The sequence below is a fragment of the Nematolebias whitei genome, chromosome 12 (genome assembly GCF_014905685.2).
Source record: "Nematolebias whitei isolate Nwh7 chromosome 12, NemWhi1, whole genome shotgun sequence".
In the NCBI taxonomy this organism is placed as follows: domain Eukaryota; kingdom Metazoa; phylum Chordata; class Actinopteri; order Cyprinodontiformes; family Rivulidae; genus Nematolebias; species Nematolebias whitei.
In genome coordinates, this window is record NC_056509.1 from 22,830,693 (window position 1) to 22,854,640 (window position 23,948).

At 40.4% G+C, this 23,948-nt stretch overlaps 1 protein-coding gene across 1 annotated transcript in view; it reads right to left on the reverse strand.

Annotated features, from left to right (window-relative positions):
- Positions 1-21,944, reverse strand: part of LOC119418456 (cholesterol 24-hydroxylase) — a 43,155-nt gene extending 21,211 nt beyond the window's left edge. Inside the window, exons 1-9 of the mRNA XM_037685745.1 lie at positions 21,721-21,944; positions 21,568-21,645; positions 19,079-19,160; positions 17,112-17,185; positions 6,690-6,776; positions 4,786-4,924; positions 4,539-4,649; positions 549-711; positions 353-418 (exon numbers count right to left, since the gene is read on the reverse strand). Coding sequence (XP_037541673.1) covers positions 353-418; positions 549-711; positions 4,539-4,649; positions 4,786-4,924; positions 6,690-6,776; positions 17,112-17,185; positions 19,079-19,160; positions 21,568-21,645; positions 21,721-21,869 — 949 coding nt within the window. The 5' untranslated portion in view covers positions 21,870-21,944. The remainder of the gene's footprint in view (positions 1-352; positions 419-548; positions 712-4,538; positions 4,650-4,785; positions 4,925-6,689; positions 6,777-17,111; positions 17,186-19,078; positions 19,161-21,567; positions 21,646-21,720) is intronic.
- Positions 21,945-23,948: the final 2,004 nt, after the last annotated feature.

The window sequence follows — 23,948 nt, forward strand, 5'->3', positions numbered from 1 at the left end:
ATATATATATATATATATATATATATACACACACACATACACACACAGACAGATGGTGTCAAGCATTTTGTGTTTCTTAAAAAAGACTGAAGCCGCCTGGAGAATATTTGAATCAGCCACCTCACTTCTGATGACTCATTGTGACAATGAAGCTTCAGTTGTCATCAGTCACGTGATGAGACACATTGTTTCAAACCAATCTGCCTCAGAAGAGTGAGACAGACTTCGGCGTCTCAGTGTAAAACAGAACCTCTAATTACTATGAACACCATTATTAATCAAACAGTTTTGCACAAAAGCAACTTTTAACCGTTTTAAAACATATTTTATCACCTAAGGTCAAAAGACTCACCAGCAACGAAGAATGTCACAAAATTATCCAACATAAATTCCTCATCTTCTGCAGTCATGGTTTCTTCTGTTACAACAAGAAAATAGGCAGGTCAATGGTTTGAAGCGGTTATCTTGAATACTAAACAAAGTACTTCAAAGTAATTCAAACTGTGGATATTCATCCACTAACAAAGTAAGATCTGATGTCTTATAACCTGTGGCAGCAGTTTTGATGATCTGTGTGAGGATATCCTTTGGGATGTCTTCTCTGTTCTGCATAGCGGTCCTTCTGTTGTGGATCCAATGAGTTCCAGTTGTTCGCAGCAGACGGCATGCTTCCCTCACTTCCCTTATGAACCCTCTGTTCTTTGGAATGAACTGGAATAAAAAGACTTGAGATGCCAAACAGGCTATTGTTCATAAAGTTGTTTTGTACTTATTAAATAAAATAAAGTTTATATTTATCTATCCAGCCATCCATTATCTTTACCTGTTTATTCCATTTTGGGTCACGGGGGTCGCTGGTGCCCATGTCCAGCAATCACTGTGTGAGGGGCGGGGTACACCCTGGACGGGTCGCAAGTTCATCACAGGGCCACATAGACAAACGAGACAAACAACCATTCACTCTCTCACTCACACCTAGGGACAATTTAGAGTTCCCAATCAGCCTAACATGCAAGTTTTTGGACTGTGGGAGGAAACCGGAGCACCCGGAGAAAACCCATGCATGCACGGAGAGAACATGCGAACTCCACCCAGAAAGGCCCCTGGACTGGGTTTTGAACCAAGGACCTGCTCGCTGAGAGGTAGCAGCTCTACCAGTTGCACCACCGTGCTGCCCAAGTTTATATTTATTTTTTATTTATTTCACATTTTAGTTTATGTCATTTTGGGTTTGGAAGCAATGCCACAACTCAACCATACCTTATCACCTGACAAGCTTTCTGATAAGATAAGATAAGATAAGATAAGATAAGATAAGATAAGATAAGATAAGATAAGATAAGATAAGATAGAACTTTATTGATCCCGCAGGACGATGCAACTTTCCCCTCCAACACAGTCTAGTACTCTGAACAGACAGATCATGTTCCACTCCATCACAGCTTACCTGATTCGTAATATATATTATCTTATGCTATACTCTTCAAAGAACAAAACCTGCCATCAGTGCCTCGAATATTGTTTAGACCCCTATGAATGGGCAGTGATGTTTTAATATTCAAAATCTAGTTAAAATGTGCAAATTTAAACCACCAGCACCAAGTAAATGCTACATGTACACACCTTTCTATCTTATCAAGATAGTCAAAGCGCTTGAGGGTGCATTCAAACCAGCCCTGTTTAGTCTGCTTTAATCAAAGTCTAGTCTGTTTGCCTAGAAAGTCCAGTCCGTTTGGGGAGGCGTGAATGCACAATCGAACTCTGATATGGACCAAACAAGCGAACTCTGGTCCGCCTAAAAACCTAGATCTCGGTTCAGTTGAAGTGAACTCTGGCATGGTTTGAATGCAGTGTGAATGCAAGCAGACCGGATACCCCTCCAAAAGCAGGATGTGGACTACAGCGCAGGGCAAACAAACTCGCATTTCTCTTACCTCATACAAAGCCGTCAGCTGCCTTGTGTTAAAAACAACATTACGCTCATGCTGAGTCCATTATGAAAAATGACAAAACAGAAATCCTAAAACTGCTAAAATTTGACGCCACTCCATTTTTGTTTTTATTTTCAGAGGAAGAAGAAGAAGTGTCTTTTTCAGAGGTTTTTGTGTTGTTTCCTTCAGTAGTTCTTAGTGCAGCGCCACCACAGGCAAGGGGGGGAACAGGTTGGTTCGATTGACTTGGTGCAGTGTGAACGCAAACCGCACCAGCTGAAATGTTCTGAATATTGGTACCCAACTGAACCGAGTCTCCTGGACTATCAGGTGTGAAAAAAACCTTACACTACAACCTGTGCCCTCATTTACCAGTTCATACAGCACTCTACTACATCTGTAAAAAGACTCATCAGTGCTTTATCGCATTCATACACTAATGGGACACATATCGGAGGCAACGATGGCTTCAGTGTCTTGCCCAGGGACACTTTGGCATGTGACTGCTGGTGGAATTGAACCCCCAACTCTTGCATTGGATGATGACTGCTCTAACCACTCAGATACAACTGCCCCAAGTAGTAACACAATTTATTTGAACACACAACAGTTATCCACCTGGTCTCAGTTGATTGAAAATTAGCTTTTGCCCAAAGACATTTTTAACATTTCTATATGGTGTTTCCAAATGGCTTCTTCTTTGCTGATGGAGCTTCCCCCCCAGCCACTAGCTTCTGTACTTCCCCAGTCACCACTCCCTGTGGATTTCCTTTCAATGCTATTATATTGATCTTCTACTAGAGTCTTCAGTGTTTCCTGAATCTCCTGTTACCTGAAGCATTACCAGTGTCTCAGCTCTTTAAGTTACTTGAGTCTCAGCTCTTCAAGCCATCTGATTCTCAGCTCTTTGAGCTATCCAAGTCTAAAATTTATATTTCTTACATACACTGAGTCTAAATTTTTGGTTTCCCGACTTCGCAGAGGTTCCAGTCTCCAGGCCTTCTAAATCTCCTATTTCCGGACTCTTAATGTTCATAGTCTCAATTCATCTCGTGGTTTCATGGGTTTTCTCTGGGTACTCCGGTTTCCTCCTACAGACCAAAAACATGCATGTTAGGCTGCCTTTAGGCCTAGGCCTCCCTTGCAAAAGAGATCTGTGATCTCAATAGGATTTGGCTGGTTAATTAAAGGTTAATAATACAATAGTCTGCAGTACTAGCAGTTGCAATTTATGTTCCTACAGTCCCTCTAGTCCATAGGTCTGCAGAGTCTTCAGTTCCCGCACCTGCAGTTCCCAGGACTCCAGAGCAATTTCCTTCTCCTAAAATCTTTATGTCTAAACTTCCTGAGTCACCATTTCTTAAATTTCCTAAAGGTTCTCTACACCTTGAGAGTCTATGTCTCAGGTCTCCAAAGTCGTCACACCTGCCTCCAAATATGTGAGCGTTGAGGATGACATCTCTCCCACACCAGTTTGGACAGTTCTCAGGCTGTCTGTCTGAGCTATTCTGCTGGTTTGGACATATGCTGGTGAAGATTCTCAGCCATCCAGGTCATGATAAATCCAAAAAAGGCTTAAAAAATAAACCCCAAAACAACTGGACTTCTAATCTGAAGCTGAAGATGTTCTGCTTACCATCTGGGAGGTATTCAAAAAGTCTTCAGTTTCAGAATATAAGTTTTATTTTTTTAACCCTTTTTTAGATCTTGTTTGGACAGTCTCTGGGCTGACCACTTGAATCATGTTGCCAGTCTGCATGGTTTCATGGTTGACCACCTGAGTTTCATTTCCCATTTGCACAGTTTATGGACTGACCATACAAACTGTCAGTATTTGGCAGTATTTGGGCTGTCTACCATATCTCAGTCTCCTGCTTGGGTGAGCCCCGTCTCTTCTGCCTGACCGCTTTCCCCTCCATGGAGTGACCATCTTGAACTGTTTTCTGCCCAAATGTGCCTGGTGCCATTTACCTGAACTGTCTCCTGTGTGGACAATGTGCCTCTAGCCACCCATTTGAATGCCTTCCACTGGGGTCAGGTGGACAAGGTTGGGGATGAAGATTCAAAGAAATATTGTACAATTACTGGACAAATTTTTCATTCATTCAACCTTTATTTATACAGGTCAGTCTCATTGAGTCATGAGGACTCATTTACAAGAGAACTGTAAATTTCAAGAGCATGGTGTATGAATGTGTGATCAAACACTGATTAGTGTCTTTAGAATGATTTGCTCAATTAGCTTTGTAGAGATCTAGTAGAGTGCTGTATAAATAGGTAAATGAGGACACAGATTGTAGTGTAAACTGCTTTGAGTGTCTTGATAAGATAGAAAGGTGCTATATAAGTATTTACCATTTATCAGCACTTTCATCCTTCACCCAAACAACAATCCACTTATTCATCTGTGGAGTTCCAAACTAGCTTGGATGTTTACCATGATTGTACCTGCCTCTAAATTTTTTTCTCCCAAGCCACCAACCCTGAGACTCCCCAAATGAGACTCTAATACAGTATCTCTAATCTCAATAATCTTGCTTCCTTATCTTTGATTGAACCTGCAAAGTGGTGGTGTGGTCTATGATAATTAATAAACTGAAGTATTACCTCGAAGAAAAAGTCTCTTGTCCAGTACACCAGCCCTTTAAGACAAGTATCAATTGCTTTAGCGAAAGGTGAATCTGTCTTCAGAAGGTCTAAATCCACATCAAAAGCAACCTGAAATGTAATGAATAAACAAGCACATATGTTGTAACATAATTTCAAAATCGGCATTAAAACTGTTTTGTCTTTTTTTTTACATTTATTTGTTTAATCAAAGTACCCATAGAAAGATCTGTAAGACAGATGCTACCTTTGCAATCACATCAAGTGTGACAGAGTTGAAATAGTGCAGCATGTTGACTTCCATATCATTATCAGCATCAGCTGCAAGCATCTCCATCAGTTGATCTACCCTATCATTGAAGGTGCCTAGCAGACCTTTCAAATACCTGTAAAGAATCAGAGTTTTAGCGGAACCAAACTCCGCATCAACAAGGTACCAGGAAAATCTTATACAGTAGTCCCTTGTTTATTGTGGGTGTTTGGGACCACACCCACCCACGATAAGTGAAAAACCGTGAAGTGGGGATACAGTAGTCTAAGTTCATGTTCAGTTCAAGTTCAGTAAACTTTGTCGTGACATGTGCCAGGCTGTAATCACACTCATCACCTGTTACTCCGCATCCCCCTCCTTAAAAAAAACAATTTAAATTTAAATACTGTAACACTTTTAATAAACAATCCATGCAGCATGGATTGTTTATTAAAAATGTTACAGTATTTAAATTTAAATTGTAGAGGAGAAGTGCAGCAGGACATCAAAGGGATGTCACTCAGCTTCAGCTCTGCAGCACGGAGCAGATCAATTACACTTCAACAATTGAACATAGAAGTTCTAAAATAATTAAAAATAACTTTTAACATTTTTACATTTTGTGATTATGAGGATTTTTTACAATGTGACATATTTTGAATTTTATGTTGGAAGACAAAAGTCGTAGGCAGCACGGTGGCGCAACTGGTAGAGCTGCTGCCTCTCTGCGAACAGGTCCCTGGTTTAAATCCCTGTCTGGGGGCCTTTCTGGGTGGAGTTTGCATGTTCTCTCCGTGCATGTGTGGGTTTTCTCCGGGTACTCCAGTTTCCTCCCAAAGACCAAAAACTTGCATGTTAGGCTGATTGGTGACTCTAAATCGTCTCTAGGTGTGAGTGAGAGAGTGAATGGTTGTTTGTCTCTATGTGGCCCTGTGATGGACTTGCGACCCATCCAGGGTGTACCCCGCCCCTCGCACAGTGATTGCCGGACATGGGCACTGGCAACCCCCGTGACCCAAAATGGAAGAAGCGGGTAAAAGATTATGGATGGATGGACAAAAGTTGATTGTGCATCTGGACAGCAAAGGGTTAAATGCAGCAGGAGAAATGTGTGTGTGGCAGAGAAGGAAATTAGCTGATCAGCTGCAGGAGTGAACTTTCCCTTGCACTTGTGGGCTTCACACATGGTGTAAAATCCATCCATCCATCCATCCATCCATCCATCCATCCATCCATCCATCCATCCATCCATTATCTTTTACCCACTTCTTCCATTTTGGGCCACGGGGTTCGCCGGTGCCCATGTCCAGCAATCACTGTGCGAGGGGTGGGGTACACCCTGGACGGGTCGCAAGTCCATCACAGGGCCACATAGAGACAAATGAGACAAACAACCATTCACTCTCTCATTCACACCTAGGGACAATTTAGAGTTACCAATCAGCCTAACATGCATGTTTTTGGTCTGTGGGAGGAAACCGGAGTACCCGGAGAAAACCCACGCATGCACGGAGAGAACATGCAAGCTCCACCCAAAAAGGCCCCTGGACCAGGATTTGAACCAGGGACCTGCTCACTGAGAGGCAGCAGCTCTACCAGTTGCGCCACCGTGCTGCCCTGGTGCAAAGTCATTTAAAATAATTTATTTTAAATAAACAACCCATGGCTCATCCATTAATCAGCCAATTGTTTCATGTCCAATCTTACTTTGAAAATCTGCAATACAGTGAACCCGCGATAAAAGAACCGCGAAGTAGCGAGGGACTACTGTACTCATATTGTAGCTGGACAAAAATGCATAGAAAATAACTTTAAAAAAATTCTACAAACTGACTGAGAAAAAACAATGACTGAAAACAAAGCATAAAATAGACATCAACACTAGAAACAATAAAACTCACAAGCTGTTAAAGGCAGGGTCCATGATCCGGCGCTGTTTATACCACACCTCATGATTCTGTGCCGTTACTAGGCCAGTGCCCAAAAACCTGCATAATAGTTCAAAATTCATAAAAATAGGTATAAACAGTTTTTATTTAATTGGAACAAAAAAATTTGATGTTGCAGAATCTTGTCAACTTATCTCACTTTACAAACATATCAAATTAAAATATCAAGAGGACTATTGTGTGTTCTTTATTAATCCCTCTGTAAATACATAAGTTATCACTCTTTTTTTTTTTTTACATGAAATACAAAGTCCAGATATTTGAAAAGGGGTTTTGCATAGTTGTGACTAGCAGTTGGCATCTTACCTGCAGAAGATGTAGATCTAAACTATCTTAATTTGGAAAATCAGGGATGATTCTCAGGAAGCAGTTACTCTGCCTGGTTAGTTTACCAAGTAACATTTTGAAAGCATGAAAACATTCATCCACCTTTTTCCAATTATTTATGGTCACAGAGGCAACAGATCAAGGAAGGAGAATAAGATATCCCGTGCTCCAGCAATACACTACAGCTTCTCTTGAGTGTTCTCAAGCCATTTCCAGGGCAGAGCGGAAACATCATTCTTTCAATAAGTATTGGGTCTGCTCTGGAGTCTCCTCCCAGTGGGACATGCACAGAACACCCCCAAAGGGGAGTGCATAGGGGAATCCTAATCAGTGTCCAAAATCTAATGAGTCAAAAAAAAAAAAGTTTTAGTGACTACAGTATTAACACTCTGATTCGAGAGTCGTATAAATTTGTTACTTGCTATAGCATTTGCAATTTTTATTATTATTTTATTGTTGTTTACTTATGTGTTTTTTTTTATTACTATTGTATTACATATTGGAAGACGGGAGCCCAGATGGTTGGATTGTGTTCTCTAGGTAAGCACTAATGTGTAGATTTTCAGTTGATAGAGTATTTTGTTATCTCTGTGTTCAGGAAGGAGAGGGGGTGGGTTCATACCAGATCAGTCTTTTGAGTTTTCTTTGTTTTTGTTACCAGGTATTGGCTTGTGATGTTGTAGTGATGTAGGGACAGCTTTCGCTGTAACATACTACTAATTAATTATTCTTAAAGCTAGTTCAAGCACAAAGAATATTAATTGTTCAATTACAACGGATTCTTTCTTTTTTTAGTTAAATTTCTTCCATGCGACCAAGATAACTTGTGAGTGGAGTGTTTAATCAGTGACATGAGACGCCATTTTATCTTTGACCCATCAGAATAAATGCGGTCATTTATTTAACAGAATCAAAATTTAACATCAAACATGTACACATTGATTTGCTGATCTGTTTCTGATTAATAAACTTGGCACAATTTACTAAACAAGACAACAGAAGATTACTGATTGAGACTGATTCATCTCTGAAGACATCTAGCTTGATTTACTGGCGAATAGAAGTTTAAAGAGAAGGAATATATTTAAAGAGGAGGTTTAGATGGATGAAAGTTATGTGTTGAACCAGAAAATGGCACCCTTCCTCCGAATCCAGCTCAGCCCTCCGGTACACTTCAGGGCGTGCAACGGCTTGTTACCTGAGATGGTGGATACATCCACTCCGGAACAGAGGTCCATTGGCACGCTCCCTTTTCAGCATCTCCGGTCAGAGTGGCTGGGGTCGTCAGAAGTCGTGACGAAGTACTCAGTTCAACAGAATAAGCTTCCTTAGAAGTTGAGCATTTAATGCTCGGGTTGAGTCACAGCCGAGGCAGGCTGTGACTACGCTGGAATGGACGGACCCTTGGCATATGGTCAAATCCATCAGCTATTTTGTTCAGCTGTAAGACTCCATCAGACTGAGTCTCATCTTCGACTGAAAGTTCCAGGAAGACTGGAAAGCCTCAGAAGACTGGAAAAGACTGAATAGTTCCAAGAAGTGTTGACTTTTAAAGGGTATCCACTTCCTGTTGCTTGGTACTTCCTGATTGGTTGAAACAACCAGCAGGGGTGTAGTTTTAGTGATGTCAGAGGGTTATTAGAAGTCAGGAGACAGCAGAAATGTTTTAAGAACGGTTAGTACAGACAGAAATATTTTGAAGAAATGAGAGACAGCAGGTGCCAGCCAGTTCTTATTTACTGTCTGAGAGTTTTAAAACAAGGCACTTCGTTCTCATAACTTGTCTCTGACTTTCGCCCTCAAATCCACTACTCCTCATTCAGACAGAAGACTAAATGCACACTTACTTAGTAAATAGGCATTTAACTGTATGATCCAAGGCTAATGAGGTTTAAAAATCATTAATACTGTTTCACAGTTGATTTAAATGAGTGGTTTACTTCAACATTTAGAAATGGTATGAACTAAACACACTTTTGATTATCAAGATATTGTAAAATAGTTAATGATAATATAAAAAGAAGAGTGTTCTTTCCATTGATTAATTTAGGATACAATTAAATAGTCTCTTGATGAGATAATTTGTATTTCTGGATTCAAATCAATGAAATAATAGTTCCTGTCCCCTTAAGGTCCTCAGAGATAGATTGATGTCGGAGGTCTAGTTCACTACAATGTTCTGTATGTAATTTATTTTTTGGTTGTTCAATCACGACCAACGTAAAGAATGTTGCCCACTCTGGTGGCTGCCCAGTTAAATGTGTAAGCTGGAAAAATCTCTTAATGGTCCAGTAAAATTCCGAAAGATATGTCACACCTAAAACAGCCAAATACTTATATTGCCTTTTTACAGGAGACTCACGTGCATTCTGCAGTTTGAGGAAAATTAGTTAAAAAATGGTCTGGTCAGATGTTTCAGTCTAATTTTCAATCCAAATCAAGAAGGGTTGCTATTATAGTTGGTAAACAGCTGCAACTTACAGCCTCGAGTGTACATGTTGATAATGCTGGGCGTTATGATGTTCTGGTGGGGAAATTGTACACACTGCCAGTGATCTTGGTTTCAGTATATGCTCCTAATTTTGATGACTCTACATTTTTTAGTAACCTCCTCTCAAACATACCGAATATGTATGATGACAATCTCATAATTGGTGGTGACACAAAATGTGTGCTTTCATCCCTAGACCGTAATTCAATGAGGAAAACTACTCTGACTAAGTGTCATAACTCAGGAGACCCAGAGAACACGAGACCGAGACAGGCAAGACTCAGAGGGGATAAAAGGTTAACAGTGTTTATTATTTACAGTGAAAAGGACAACAGTTGATTCTCCACTGGAATCCTGGAATGGGAGGAGATGCATCAGGATGGAATCCACAAGGGTAAGGAGAGTTTTGAGTGTTAATCTGATAATTCTGTTTTCTTACAGGTCTTGGAGATGGAGGGGAGATGGCGTTGGTTCGAGGAGACATGGGAAAAGAGTCCAGGCAAGAGACTGGAAGGCAAGGAGTTCCAGGAGGCACTGGTGTCCAGAACAACAGGTCATGGAGGAGCACGAGGAGACAAAGGTAACTGTTATACAAAAGGAGAGAGATTAGGCAACCCTTTTCTTTAATCACAACTAGGCCAGAAGCATACTACCATGAAGGGAGGTGAATGCTCCAGCGGAGAGTAGAGCTGGACAGCAGCCTTAAGTACTGCTGGATCCATGATGACGAGATGACTTGCAGGTGTGTTTAATTGGTGGCCATGTTCTCGAATTGTGCCGCTCAAGGTGGCTGCATGTTGGAGCAGCTCTGTTACTTTCATTCTGGAACTTTCATTCCTGTTTTTCTGGATGTAAATCACATTTTTTGGATGATTGTTTCCTCTGGTATCGGATGCTGTGCAGCTGGAAGGATTTTTACTGAAACTTTTTTAGTTTTGGACAGTAGTTATGATGCATAACCATGGCAACAAGGCAGTTTTCTACACTCGACAGCAGCTGATTAGCATCTCAAAAGCTCAAATAATATCTCAACTACAGCCCCAAATCTCAAATGAGTTGAAAAGGATGCTCTGTGGACGCATTCTCATCTACCTGCCGGCTGTGCTTGAGTGCCTGACCACTGAGATCCTGGAACTAGCAGGAAACACGGCTCATGGCAGCGGAAGGACAGGATCGTCCCTCGGCACCTACTGTCAGCTGTCCGCAGCGACAAGGTGCTCGGCAGACTGCTGGGAGGAGAGGCCATCGCTCTGAGAGGAGTTCTGCCCGGCATTTGGACAGTCCTACAGCCCGGGGGAACCGAGAGGTCAGCCGAGTCTGGGTGGACGGATTGGATGCATCTGTGGCCAGTCTCTTCGGACCTTTACAAGAGATCCTTCCTGCCTACAGCCATCAGTATCTATAACATCTCTTAATGAAATGAGGATATCAAGTTACAACAACAAATAATTTCCATTTGGGTTTAATAAAGTATTTTTGAATTGAATTGAATCTTGGATCCAGGAGCTGCAGAAGGTCATACTAACTACAGTAACCACCCCCCAAGAATCGCCTCTCGGCGACCTGTGCCTTTTCTCAGGGTAAGCCAGGCTGAGATGAGGCTGGCGTCGAGGATGAAGGAGCATGGTTCCATGATCTTTCCTCTGGGCCTTTCCCTCCCAGTCCACCAAGTACTGGAAAGCCTGGGCCTCTGAGTCTCACGTCCAGGAATGTGGCGGACGGTGAACGCTGGATGGTTATCTATGAGACAAGCGGGTGGAGGGAGGTCGGTCGGAGGGCAAAGAGGGCTCTGGGAAACTGGCTTTACCTGGAACACATGGAATGTAAGATGGATCCTCATTGAGGCGGGCAATTGGAGCCGGACTGCAGACGGGTTGATAATCCTCTCAATGGAGAAAGGACCGATGAAGCGTGGGGCCATTTTCCTTGGGGTGTCCTTCAGGTGGATATCTCTGGTGGATAGCCAAACTCTTTGCCCCACTTGGTACACTGGTGCAGAGGAACGGTGGTAGTAAGCAAAGCGTTTGTTCTGGTCAGCCAATCGAAGAAGTGCCGACTTGGTCTGGCATCAGATTCTTCGACATTGTCGAAAATGATGTTGTACAGATGGTACAGCGATCTCGGTCTCCTGACAGGGGAACAAAGAAGGGGCATATCCTATTGATGCTTCAAGTAGAGAAATACCTATTGCTGCCGAGGTGTGGGAGTTGAGAGCATACTCCACCCTGGCCAGGTGATGACTCCAAGCAGAGGGGTTTCTTTCCACTACGCATCTGAGGGTGATTTCCAACTCTTGGTTGAATCGCTTGTAGCAGGAAGGGTTAATAATGATTAAAAATTCGTTATGAATGTTATTTTGAAGGGGCACCACTCTCAGCTCTGAGAAAAAATCTGAAGGTCTGAAAATCAATTCAGATGTTATTGTTTAATTACTTCAAATTACCCTTTTTATACTAAGTTCTTTTATATGAAGAATTCAGATGTCATGAATAAAACACATGCTTTAATACAATTTTGTGATGTTTATTTGACTACATATGATAAAATAACTGTTGGAAATTATTTCTGACATTTAAATGAAGGTTTTGTTCCCAACCAGAGTTTTCTGGAAATTAACGTGACTGTTAAAAATGCTTGTTAGCAAGAATCAACAGATAAAATTAATTTATTCTGGGTGATTATTCAAACCAAAAATGAGATGAGATGAAATGTGAATCTTTGGATTTTCAACAGGCAGATTAATTATGCAAATTTAACTAAAAGAAAGACGTTTTATCGTTCAATAGTTAAAATTTGGTCTGAAATTTAAGGAAAAATACTTACTGAACTGAATTAATACTAATTTGGTTAAAATCTAAATTCTTGGACACCAGAGTCAACCTTCAGAGTATAAATCAGCTGTTCCTACCAGGAGTCGTCTTCGAAGGCCGCCTGAAGATACCAGATATTGTACTCTTTCTGCTGAGATGATCTTTGATGTAAAGATGGAAATCCCTTCACATCCCTGACATCAAGTCGAGGATTTGGTCACTTGCTCTAATGGTCAACCGGGGCGTCTCCTGGAGTTCTGGACAGCTGTTGTTAACTCTGTTGATAACAACTGCAGGTGTCTGGAGCGCTGAAGAGGGTTCTATCAAACTTTGCTAAACTTCAATCTTCTTCGTGGAAGTTTTGGTAGGTTGTGTCTTAAAAGCTTACTCCTTCCCCTCTTCTGGAGGTCTTCATCACTTCTCCTGTCTTCTCTCTCATTCAAATTCTTTTTTCCTCAACTTCCAAAATTCATCTGAGAGGTCTGAGAGGGATTGAAATGTCTCAGTTGTTCAAGGGAGAGGAGTTTCATTTTTTTTTCTTTTTCAGAGACAGCTTTACAGAATGAACTACTCAGTTACCCGAAATAAAAGTGTGTTATAAAATTACATTGAGGGACATAGGTATATCTCTACAGCTGGATATCTATGGGCTCACCATCTGTGGGAGGGGCCAAAGGGATCGGGTGCAATATGGGATGGGTGGTGGCCGAGGGCGAGGACCTTGGCGGTCTGATCCTTGGCTACAGAAGCTGGCTATTGGGATGTGGAAAGTCACCTCTCTGGTGGGGAAGGAGCCTGAGCTGGTGTGTGAGGTTGAGAAGTTCTGGCTAGAAATAGTTGGACTCACTTCAATGCATGGCTCTGGCTCTGGAACCAGTTTCCTTGAGAGGGGTTGGACACTCTTCCACTCTGGAGTTGCCCCTGATGAGAGGTGCCGAGCAGGAGTGGGCATATTTGTTGCCCCCCATCTTAGTGCCTGTATGTTAGGGTTCACCCCAGTGAATGAGAGGGTAGCCTCCCTCCGCCTACATGGGGGGGGGGGGGGGGGACGGGTTCTGACTGTTGTTTGTCCTTATGCACCAAATGGCAGTTCAGATTACCCACCCTTTTTTGAGTCCTTGGAGGGGGTACTGGAGAGTGCACCTCCTGGGGACTCCCTTGTTCTGCTGGAGGACTTCAATGCTCACACGGGCAATGACAGTGAGACCTGGAGGGGTGTGGTTGGGAAGAACGGCCCCTTGATCTGAACCCGAGTGGTGTTCTGTTGTTGGACTTCTGTGTTCGTCATGGATTGTCCATAACAAACACCATGTTCAAGTATAAGGATGTCCATATGTGCTCTTGGCACCAGGACACCCTAGGCCGCAGTTTGATGATCAACTTTGTTGTTGTCTCATTTATCTGCGGCTGCATGTCTTGGATGTTTGGGAAAGAAAGGGGTGGAGCTGTCCACTGATCACTACCTGGTGGTAATTTGGCTCCGAGAGGATGTCGGTCAGACCTGGCAGGCCCAAACGTATTATGAGGATTTGCTGGGAACGTCTGGCAGAGTCTCCTGTGAGACGGAGCTTTAACTCCCACCTTCGGGAGAACTTCGAACAAACATGTTCCGGGGGAGGTAGGGGACATTGAGTCAGAGTGGGCCATGTTCCATGCCTCTTTTGTCGAGGCAGCTTATTGGAGCTGCGGCCACAAGGTTGTCGGTGCCTAGGAGTAAAGGAGGCCATCTTTGTGAAAAGAAATTGTCCATCGTTAAACAGGGGTGGAGGCCTACGTGTTCAATTGTCCCCCTCTTACAATGCTGTGATTGCTAGTATCACTCAGCCCTTTGTGAATAGTAAACAGCCATCAGTGTGCTAATGATCCATTGTTAGGCTGATGGTCCTTCTTGAGCATGTGATAAGCTGGTTTTGGTTGTCAGCAGCAAAACTGGTTGATCCACTCTGAGAAGGTGCTATTTAAGAGACTGAGCTGAATACAGCACCTCAGACTGAGGAAGTCTCTCGGATGAGAGACAAAACGTTTCTACATTTTTTGTTGTTTTGCTTTGTTTTGGTTTTTTTCAATGTCCAGAGAACCAGATTTAACTTTTTTAGATAGTCCTGACAAACTGCTCCTTCAGGGCCAAATCTGCTTGGAGGTCAACTAACTGCATCTGTAGATGCCCAGCATTTACCCTTTTAAAGTTCTGTGTGACTTCCTTTGAGAAGCTCCTGACATCTGTGATAACAAATGGGTTCTGAATGAACATGGTGAGCTGCTGTCCAACATTGAAAAAGTTTACAATGAGCTTCTCAATAAACTCAACAAAAGAAGACACATCTTGCTGTCTCTGAACCTGCTCCTGCACTGCAGGGAAGTGGACACAGTCTTCCTGCAGATCTTCCTTGAACATCTCACATTTCCTCTGAAAGGCACGGACAGCTGTCAGTAGTTCACAAATTGAATTGTCCTTGCCCTGTAGCCTCAAGTTCTGTTCATTTAGATGTGAAGTAATGTCAACCAAAATGGCCAAGTTGTCCTGCTGTTTCTCGTTTTCTAGAAATTGAGAAAATTGTGTTGCCTTCTGACTTTTTAGCTCTGCCACAAAAGATGCTATTTCCCTCTTAATAGACCAGAAGCATGCTAAAACTCTGCCTCTGCTGAGCCATCTCACGTTGTTGTGCAGTAAAAGATCATCAGCACTGGCATCAACTCCTCTGAGGAATTCTCTCAGCATGCAATGCTGGTAGGAAGAGAATGCCCTAAGAAAATTGATCATTTTCAGCATCGTATTCATCACCTCACATCATGCTCATCTGACAGAGAGACACAGAGGACCGACTGATGAATAATGCAGTGGTAAGTTAGAAGATCAGGACTGTCCTTCTTCAATCTTGTTACAGCTCCCTTTTCTTTCCCTATTATAGCAGGAGCTCCATCTGTGGTGATTGAGATCACTGTTTGGGCTCTATTCCTCTTTTCTAACATTCCCTTAATGGCCAGGTAGATGTCTTCTCCTGTTGTTCTGGTCTGAAGAGGAGTGATGCCCAGCAGGTCTTCACAGAATGCTTTCTGGTCTGTATTATAAAACAACATAAACTAACAGATGAGCATTGTCACACACGTCAGTGGACTCATCCACAGCTAAGCTTACACAAGTGGCATTTTTCATGGCTTCATCAAGCTGGGCTGCATGTCCTGAGTCAAAATTTCACTTTTTTTTGTAGCATATGATGCTGACAAGGGGATTTGTTTTGTTTTCTCTCAAAGTTCCTGTTTTTCTTTTCTTTTCAAGAAGTGTTTGAGCAACTGCATTCATGCAATCTTTGATAACCTCTCCATCAGTAAATGGCTTTTTGTGGAGACCGCGTATTTCTCTGACCTTAGTTCTGATTTGAGTGGGTATGTTTGTTCAAAACTTTTAGGCTTTGTCTCATAATGGTGCTTCACATTTCCATATGTAATAAGTGCCACAGTTTCTGAACGTATCAGACACACCGGTTTAGTGCTGCCAGTGGGAAGTTTAAAGCAAAACGACTCTGTCCATTCCGGATTAAATACTCTATTTTCACTGTCCACTTTTTGTTTTTTAGATGCCACCATTTCTTGTTTTTCTACTTGTGTCCATTTAACTCGCCCGTTTCTTCACCTTCTCAGTCTCAGTGATTGGTTTTCTCCATCCTTTCCTCTGTCTCGCCCACCTGTATCTCTTGTCATATGTTTCTTTCTACTTTTGTCTTTTCCTGGGTAACCTCTCTCAAACTCTCAAACATCCTCACTTTGTTACAAAGTTTACTGGCCGCCGGTTGGAACAGGTCTTGTGCAACCCTGTGACAACCTGTTCCCCCTGTGTCGACAGCGCGCACTGCTGCCAGACAGGCGAATCTGACAGTTGAGTGAAGCTGACACCGGATCAGTCCGTCTTCACGGCGCTTCTGATAAATTTCTCGGTAAAACAACGCCACATAATCGTAACAAGGATGTTAGTCTCTTTGATACACAGTTTTAGTGTTTATCTTGTTAAATTTTGTACAGCGACTCGTTTATTTCCGCATATGGGGTTTTGAAATACAGCTGAATTGACCAACAAAGTGCATTTATTAAGCAAACGTTAGATTGATCCACACCTTTACTATAATTTCCAGCAAACAAATTATTGTTTTAATTTTTGGTACAACACCGGCCCAAATTTCCAGGTTGTCAGTGGTGATGCAGAATAGATGTGACATATACGGCAAAGCGACTTTATTATGGATTTGTCCATTTTATTAGACAAATATGGACTGATGCAACTTATGGGGCGGTGCGACGTGTCCGCTGGAAAATATGGTAGTCCAACTTTCATGACTCCCTTAGCAACTTTACAAGGACAAAGATCTACAGTGGTCACGCATGGCCACGATGAAAGCCACACGGCTCCTCCTGAATCAGATTATATAAAACACTAACAAACCAACATGGACTTTAACTGGATAACCATATCCTTTTAAGTAAATAACCATCTAATGAGGGCAGCAGTGCAAAAGTTTATAAAATATCATTTGAATTAGGCATTTGAAAATCTTTGAGCTGATTATAAAACAGAAAAATCTGATGTGAGCTTGACTCCCCAGCATAATTGCTTTCTGATTTATGAACTGAGAATAATGAGGCTTCTATATGCTGAAGGTAAGATACTGACTGCTGATAACAACTTCACATAAACTCACATCAAAAAAGTATGAACTAGTTCTTTGTTTAGTATTACTGAAGTCTGACAGCTACCTTTGACCAAACAGGTCATAGAGTCTCCCGTAGATGAACTTGCCCTTGGGGTACTTTGGGGACATCAGGATTTCCTGAAACAAAAACCAGTCAAATACTAAACAGTGACAGATAGAATCAGTTAGCACTAAAGAAGTGGGACTATTTTATTTGGAAAACCTTGAACTTTGCTTCTAACCATTATGTGAATATAGTGACATCATCACACTCTAAGTTGAACATTTCATTATAAAATGTTTCAAATTAATATAAATGTGAATTGCAATTGTGTAAAAACTATTAAAGATGTTAAAATGGATGCAAGTTCAGTCAGTGACCCCTTTCAAAGATGGTTTTCCTTGAAGTTTGTCTGAGGGTTGGGATTTCTCATTTGTTCGCCCATAATCCTTTTGTTATGAATGGGATATTTCCCCCTTTTTATGTGAAGTTTTTACTACAGTGTATGATATACTGCTGTCAGAGATCATAGCACACTATTGTCCCTATCGGTACGGCTCGGCTCGGTATGATACATGCTGTGTTTTCATTATGCTTTCAGTACCGGTTCCAGTGGGCGGTGTTCAAATTGATGTCACGCGCCTTGCCAGCTGGTGGCAGTAATTCTGGTGCTAAGACCCTGAAACAGGCTTCAGTACAGGGTGAGAATTTATTTTGAATTTTCTGGTAAATTAAAAAGAATACAGATTATTAAAATTATCACAAAAATAAATATATATATATATATATATATACATATAAGTCCTGCTAATGAACTTTTAATGAACCATTAAATGTCTGATGAAGCAGATTCTACAAAAACATCTATATTTAAATTTTTTATACATTTTCTTCATCGTTTGATGTATTTGCACTCATTGTGTCTACTTTTATTGTTCAATTAGATGTGCGGTTTTGTTTCTTTTTCAGATTATTATTTTTTTTTTTAGCTTTGATTTAAAGTTTACTTCTTGTTTTGTGATTTGTACATCTGTGGGTTAGAATAAAGTTGAACTAAAGGCCGTAGATTTTTTTTTAAAAATGTTCGAGGGAAATATTCCTGAGAACTCCAATAGTTTTATGTCTTTTTATGATTTTTCAGCTGAGTTAACTTTAACAGATTATTTAATAGTCATTAAAGTAACAACAGGATTTCATGATAAAGCCGGCACCGTTTATCTATTTTTTTTTATCTTCACTGATAACAAAAAATACATAAAAAGTTTTTAAAAATCGTTTCCACCCTCCGTGTGCCGGACCCGTCTGCCAGGATCTGGGTTCGGCCTTCATGAGCACGCAAGGCCGGGGTCCGGGCAACGGTCTTCTACGAGTCAGCAGATCGTATGATCCTCCGCAGTGACCAGCAGAGCTTGGAGCCCGCAGAGCACACAAGGAGCCCCGAGTCGGCATTAGACCACGGTGTTGTCATTATTGTTTTTAAAATCTTTAAAATAGATCCAGCCGCTGCTCCGAGTTACGAGAAATTGCAAATGGTGGATCGGTGTTTTGAAAAGTTTCTGAAAGATCCAGTGACTCCGCCCACTGACCAATCAGTAATCGACAGTGTTCTGACGTCACGTTTTGGTACCTGCCCGGCCGGGTTGGAACCACAGAGCCAAGGGTTCTGAAAAAAGGGCCCAGTTCTACGTACCATTACTAATAAAAAAAGCCTTGGAACCGTGCTGAGTCGAGTGGTGCTGTATCGGTACTAAAGGAAAAGGGGTTTATTAAATAGAGCTGATCTTTCATGTATTTTGTGCATTTGTTTTCCTAAAGCTACAGAAGAAACAAACCAAACTGTGACAGATACAGAAAAATTTAACTTAGGAACCACGTTGCACATTTGTAAGCACAATTTACTAAACAGAAAGAACAAATACATCTGATTTTTTTTTTTCCTATATTTGGCACTTTCTGGGCTCTATATCTGTGCTCTACAGGCACAACAATAGAGCTCTTCTTCAGAAATGATTAGGGTTGTTGTTGTTTACCTTAGTTGCCTCTGGACAGGTCACTAACACCAAAACATAGTGCAGAATATTTAACCTGTAAGCAGAGCCGTAAGTCTCCGACCTGTAAATGACACATTATACATAGTTTTATTAAAAAAATAACATCTGTTACACACGCAAATCCGAAAAGTTTGACTAGCAAATGTTACTAGCAGTGTTGTAATGTAACGAAGTAGAAATACTTAGTTATTGCACTTAAGCAGAATTTTGACACATCTTTACTTTACTTCGTTATTTAAATTTCTAGCGACTTTCACTTTTACTTAAGTAGATTTCCTCAATAAAATGTGTACTTTTACTTCGATAAATTTCCCTTAACCATCTTCGTTATTCGTTCCTACAACATAAAATTAGAAGAAATCTGATTGGGCAATGCCTGTTTGTTGTCGAGGGCAGTCAACGGAAGATCTGTCCATTCAGCATACATGTTATGGTAGCATACAGTTAGTTAATACGCATGCGTGCACATTCCACAATAAGCCCGTGACGTTCAGAGGAGTCGTCTGATCATCATACACTGCTAAATACGACCAAAAAGTAAGTCAGTACATTGTTTTGGTGCACAGTACACACGATATTATTGTGTATTTACACAATTTAGAGTGTGCATACATTTTCTGAACTGTAAGTAAATCGTTTTGGGGACGCTTTGCGTGTAATATGTGCACGACTTCAGGCGGAGCTAAAACTGCGTTTATGTGCGAACAGTGCAAGTGAAGTTAGTCCGAGCTTTGTGAATTTAAACAACATAAGGGCAATATAATCATTCTGCTGCATGCTGCAGATGAGGGAGGGATGGGGGACGAGCTGAAGAAGTGGCTGCAGATTACTTCTATTATATTTAGCTTTGTCTACTAGCATATTACGGTGAAGCGATGAACAACCTGAAAACAAGCTGAAAAGCTCTGAGGGTTAGTATCTACACAGTAATAAGGTCAGTCGTGTTTTCTTAAAAGAGGTGTGGCACAATCGTATTTATCTTAAAGCAGATAAAGAGCACAGCCAAAGCTTTAAAGTCCTCCATCACTGAGCCTGGGTGTTCGTTTCAACGTGTAATACAAGCAGGTTGTTTATGCATTGCAGGGCAATGTATGCTAACTGGACAGAACACGCCTTCTTGCAGCCATGCTGATACTGTGAAATGTAAATACCAATTACTGTTTTATTTTTATTAATTACTTTAATTGCATTTAATGATAGTGTGCACCTACTGTTTTTGGTTTGGAGCAAGCCTGGATGCTCCAAGAGCTCCTAGAGATCAAATGTCCACTAAAGAGCTCCATGTCATTTTCAGAGTTTCTGTGTGGGCCAAATTGTGACATCAGATGCTTTGAAGATGGGAAGTATCTCATTCTTCCCAATGGACAAAGTGGATTCTACCTCCAGGTGAGTAAATGTTGTAATTTACAATCTATGAACTGATGTGACAGGTATTTGTAAACCTTCATTAAAACATATTTTACATTTATTCTTCCAGGTTCAGCTGACAATGACGCGCTTGTTGCTGCAGAGCTGCACGCTGGTTATCTGGACACCAACAGAACACCTGGAGTTGGACATTTCATTTGACTTTACAGATACGCACATAAAACTCCTCCAGAATTTTTACTTTCCAAAACATACTTCCAACATTGACAGAAGAATTTGTTGCAAAGAGAAGATTCAGCTCTGCCACAAATACCTTAATTCAAATGCAGTAAGCACATAAATATTCATGCACAACACATCGAGAGCACTGTATGAAGCTAGGGAGAAAATATCAGTCCTAATCCTATGTATTTCATGTTGAACTTTTAGTATTTTAGTATTTAGTCATTTTTATTTCCTTTACCTCCTTTCAATGTGGTTGCATTGTTAATTTGCACAGATTTATAGTGCCCTGTTTTTATGCTTTATCTTGTAATGCACTTTGGGCTATGAAAAGGTGTTGTTGGAAGGTGCTATGTAAATAAAGTTTATTATGATATTGTTATTCCTGTTAACAATGCTGTATCCTGCCTTCTTCCAAACACGTTTTTTTTAATAAAACGTGTGTGCTGATGAAATGAAACGAAAATAAAGGTGTTAACAACAAAGTGTATGATGATCTAACAGGTTAACTTCTTCTCAAGATGAACGTGTCAGTTATTTACTCACCTTCATGCCAGTTAAAAGACAAGTTCACTTTGTTCATATACCCCTCTAACATGTATCAGTTCAAACTTTCTAAGTTATTAGATATTGCATCCAATACATGCTGTTTTGGAAATTCTAACCATTTACTTTTACTTAATACTAGTACAGTATGAGAAATTTACTTTAGTGATAACTTTTAAGGCGACTTTAACTTTTACCAAAGTAATTTTTGTATCACTTTTTGAGGTACTTTCTACATTACTAGAATGTATTTTTTACGTTTTCTCACGAGAAAGCAGACGCACACGACGCTGAAAAATAGCTAAGTCTTTATTAACAAGTTGTATACTCACCATTCCAATAACTTGTCGTGCACGATTCCGTCACTTTCAGTAATCCTCTTTAACGTCGCAGAGTGACCCATGAAAAAACTTTTAAAAAAAAGAAGAAAATGCGTCACAATTACACCGCCCCAAACAAACTTATTAAAACTTTCCTTATTTTACCTGTCTCTCGCTGGTCCAGGTATGTGGTCATATTTCAGGTGAATGTATTTAATATACAGGCAATAAACGAGGAGCGCGACAACAAGAAGAAAAAGTGCGATTAAAAGCGCCTTTGAACACAAACTCCAAAGAAGATGAAACACTTCCATTTTAGTGTGTTGCTGTGCAGCAGCAGCGGGTTATAGCAAGCTGTTGTATCGTACTCTAATCAAACCCCCCTCATATTCGCTAATAAATATGTAGGCGTATGCAGAGTCCTGTAGGGCTCTGGGCGTATACACAAACTACGTAAACGCCTCATTGAGCGCTGAATCGTACGTCGACGTCGCCGCCATATTGGATGTGGCAAAAGTGAAGCGATAGAAGATGCCTCATTCTGTCATAAAATATAACATTATGATCCCTATTAACGAATTTATTATTGTAATAAAAGCAATCCCTACTGGAGTAATTATTTTACATAGAAGTACAGCAGGACAGAGTCTAACACTATTACCCTTTGATCCAACCAAACTTGAAATTGGTCAGATCTGCTTCTCCTCAACCCATAGTAGCATCCGTCATATACGCTCACTATTTCAGAAAGATGTTGTGTCAACTAACTCCATATGTGGTACCTTATTGGAACAACTTTATTAATAACCTTAATTGAAAAAGGATTTGGACTTTACCAACCAGATACATGATAAATAATAAAGTAAGAGAAGTATCATTCAAAATCTAAAAAAGTTAAATCTGGTCCTCTGGACATTAAAAAAAAAAAAAAAAAACCAAAACAAAGCAAAATAACAACAACAAAAAAAAACATGTAACATTTACATAACATAACGTGTAGAACATACATAATGTAACGTTTTTGTTGTTTTGCTTTGTTTTGGGTCTTTTTGAATGTCCAGAGGACCAGATTTAACTTTTTTAGATTTTTCTACCTGGATTATTGAGCATGCATCAGGATATCATTCAAAATGATTCAGATTTTACCCATCCAAAATCGATATACAACGGTTTAACGGGGATATAAATATAATTTGTTATTTTTGTGATGAAACCCAGAAAATGTCTTTCACTTATTTTGGTCTTGCCCCTTCTCCACTCAATTTTGGAAAAAAATATTTGTATTTTGATTTCTACTTTTATAGAACCAGATCTCTCACTTTGCTCTGAACATGTTTTGTTTGTCTAAAAAAGTTAAATCTGGTCCTCTGGACATTCAAAAAAAACAAAACAAAGCAAAACAACACCTCTACTGCATCATCAACAGGAATACACGTAAAGAGTGATGTGACATCAAAAGAGACCATTGTTTGTCCCTTACAATGTTTCCAAATATCTGGCGTCTGTACTCATCCCTTTAGTTGGCAGCTCAGACCATGGACTTTGTGGGTAAGGTGAGGGATGTCATCATGGAGACTGATGAAACAATGGAGTCATGGAGGCCTACGTGTTCAACTGTCCCCCTCTTACAATGCTGTGATTGCTAGTATCACTCAGCCCTCTGTGAATAGTAAACAGCCATCAGTGTTCTGATGATCCATTGTTATGCTGATGGTCCTTCTTGAGCATGTGATCAGCTGGTTTTGGTTGTCAGCAGCAAAACTGGTTGATCCACTCTGAGAAGGTGCTATTTAAGAGACTGAGCTGAATACAGCTCCTCAGACTGAGGAAGTCTCTCGGATGAGAGACGAAACGTTTCTACATTTTTTTGTTGTTTTGCTTTGTTTTGTTTTTTTGAATGTCCAGAGGACCAGATTTTACTTTTTTAGATTTTTCTACCTGGATTATTGAGCATGCATCAGGATATGTTTTGTTTGGCTTCACTGACTAAACAAAAGCTAAAGAAAAACAATTCTATATTATTAATATTATTATATACCTAGCCAAATGGCATATTCATAAATATTGGTACACTAATCAAAAACCTCTTATCTCCATTTATGAAAATGAGATCAAACAATACATCAAAACTATTAAATATTTCACCAACACGAAGGCCATTAAAACTTGCACCTTATGTGCTCTCTTCAATATATTTATGCAACATGTTATTGTAAATTATTGTCTCGGTGTTTGTAACCCCCTAGCGGCTGTTATATCATTACTTTGTACTGCATTGTATTGTATTGTTTTGTAATTTTTCAATAAAGATTTTAAAAAAAAGATGTCTCATTCATTCAGAGTGGCAACACAAAAAGCTGCAAAATGCAAAACTATTATTTTACAATGTTTAT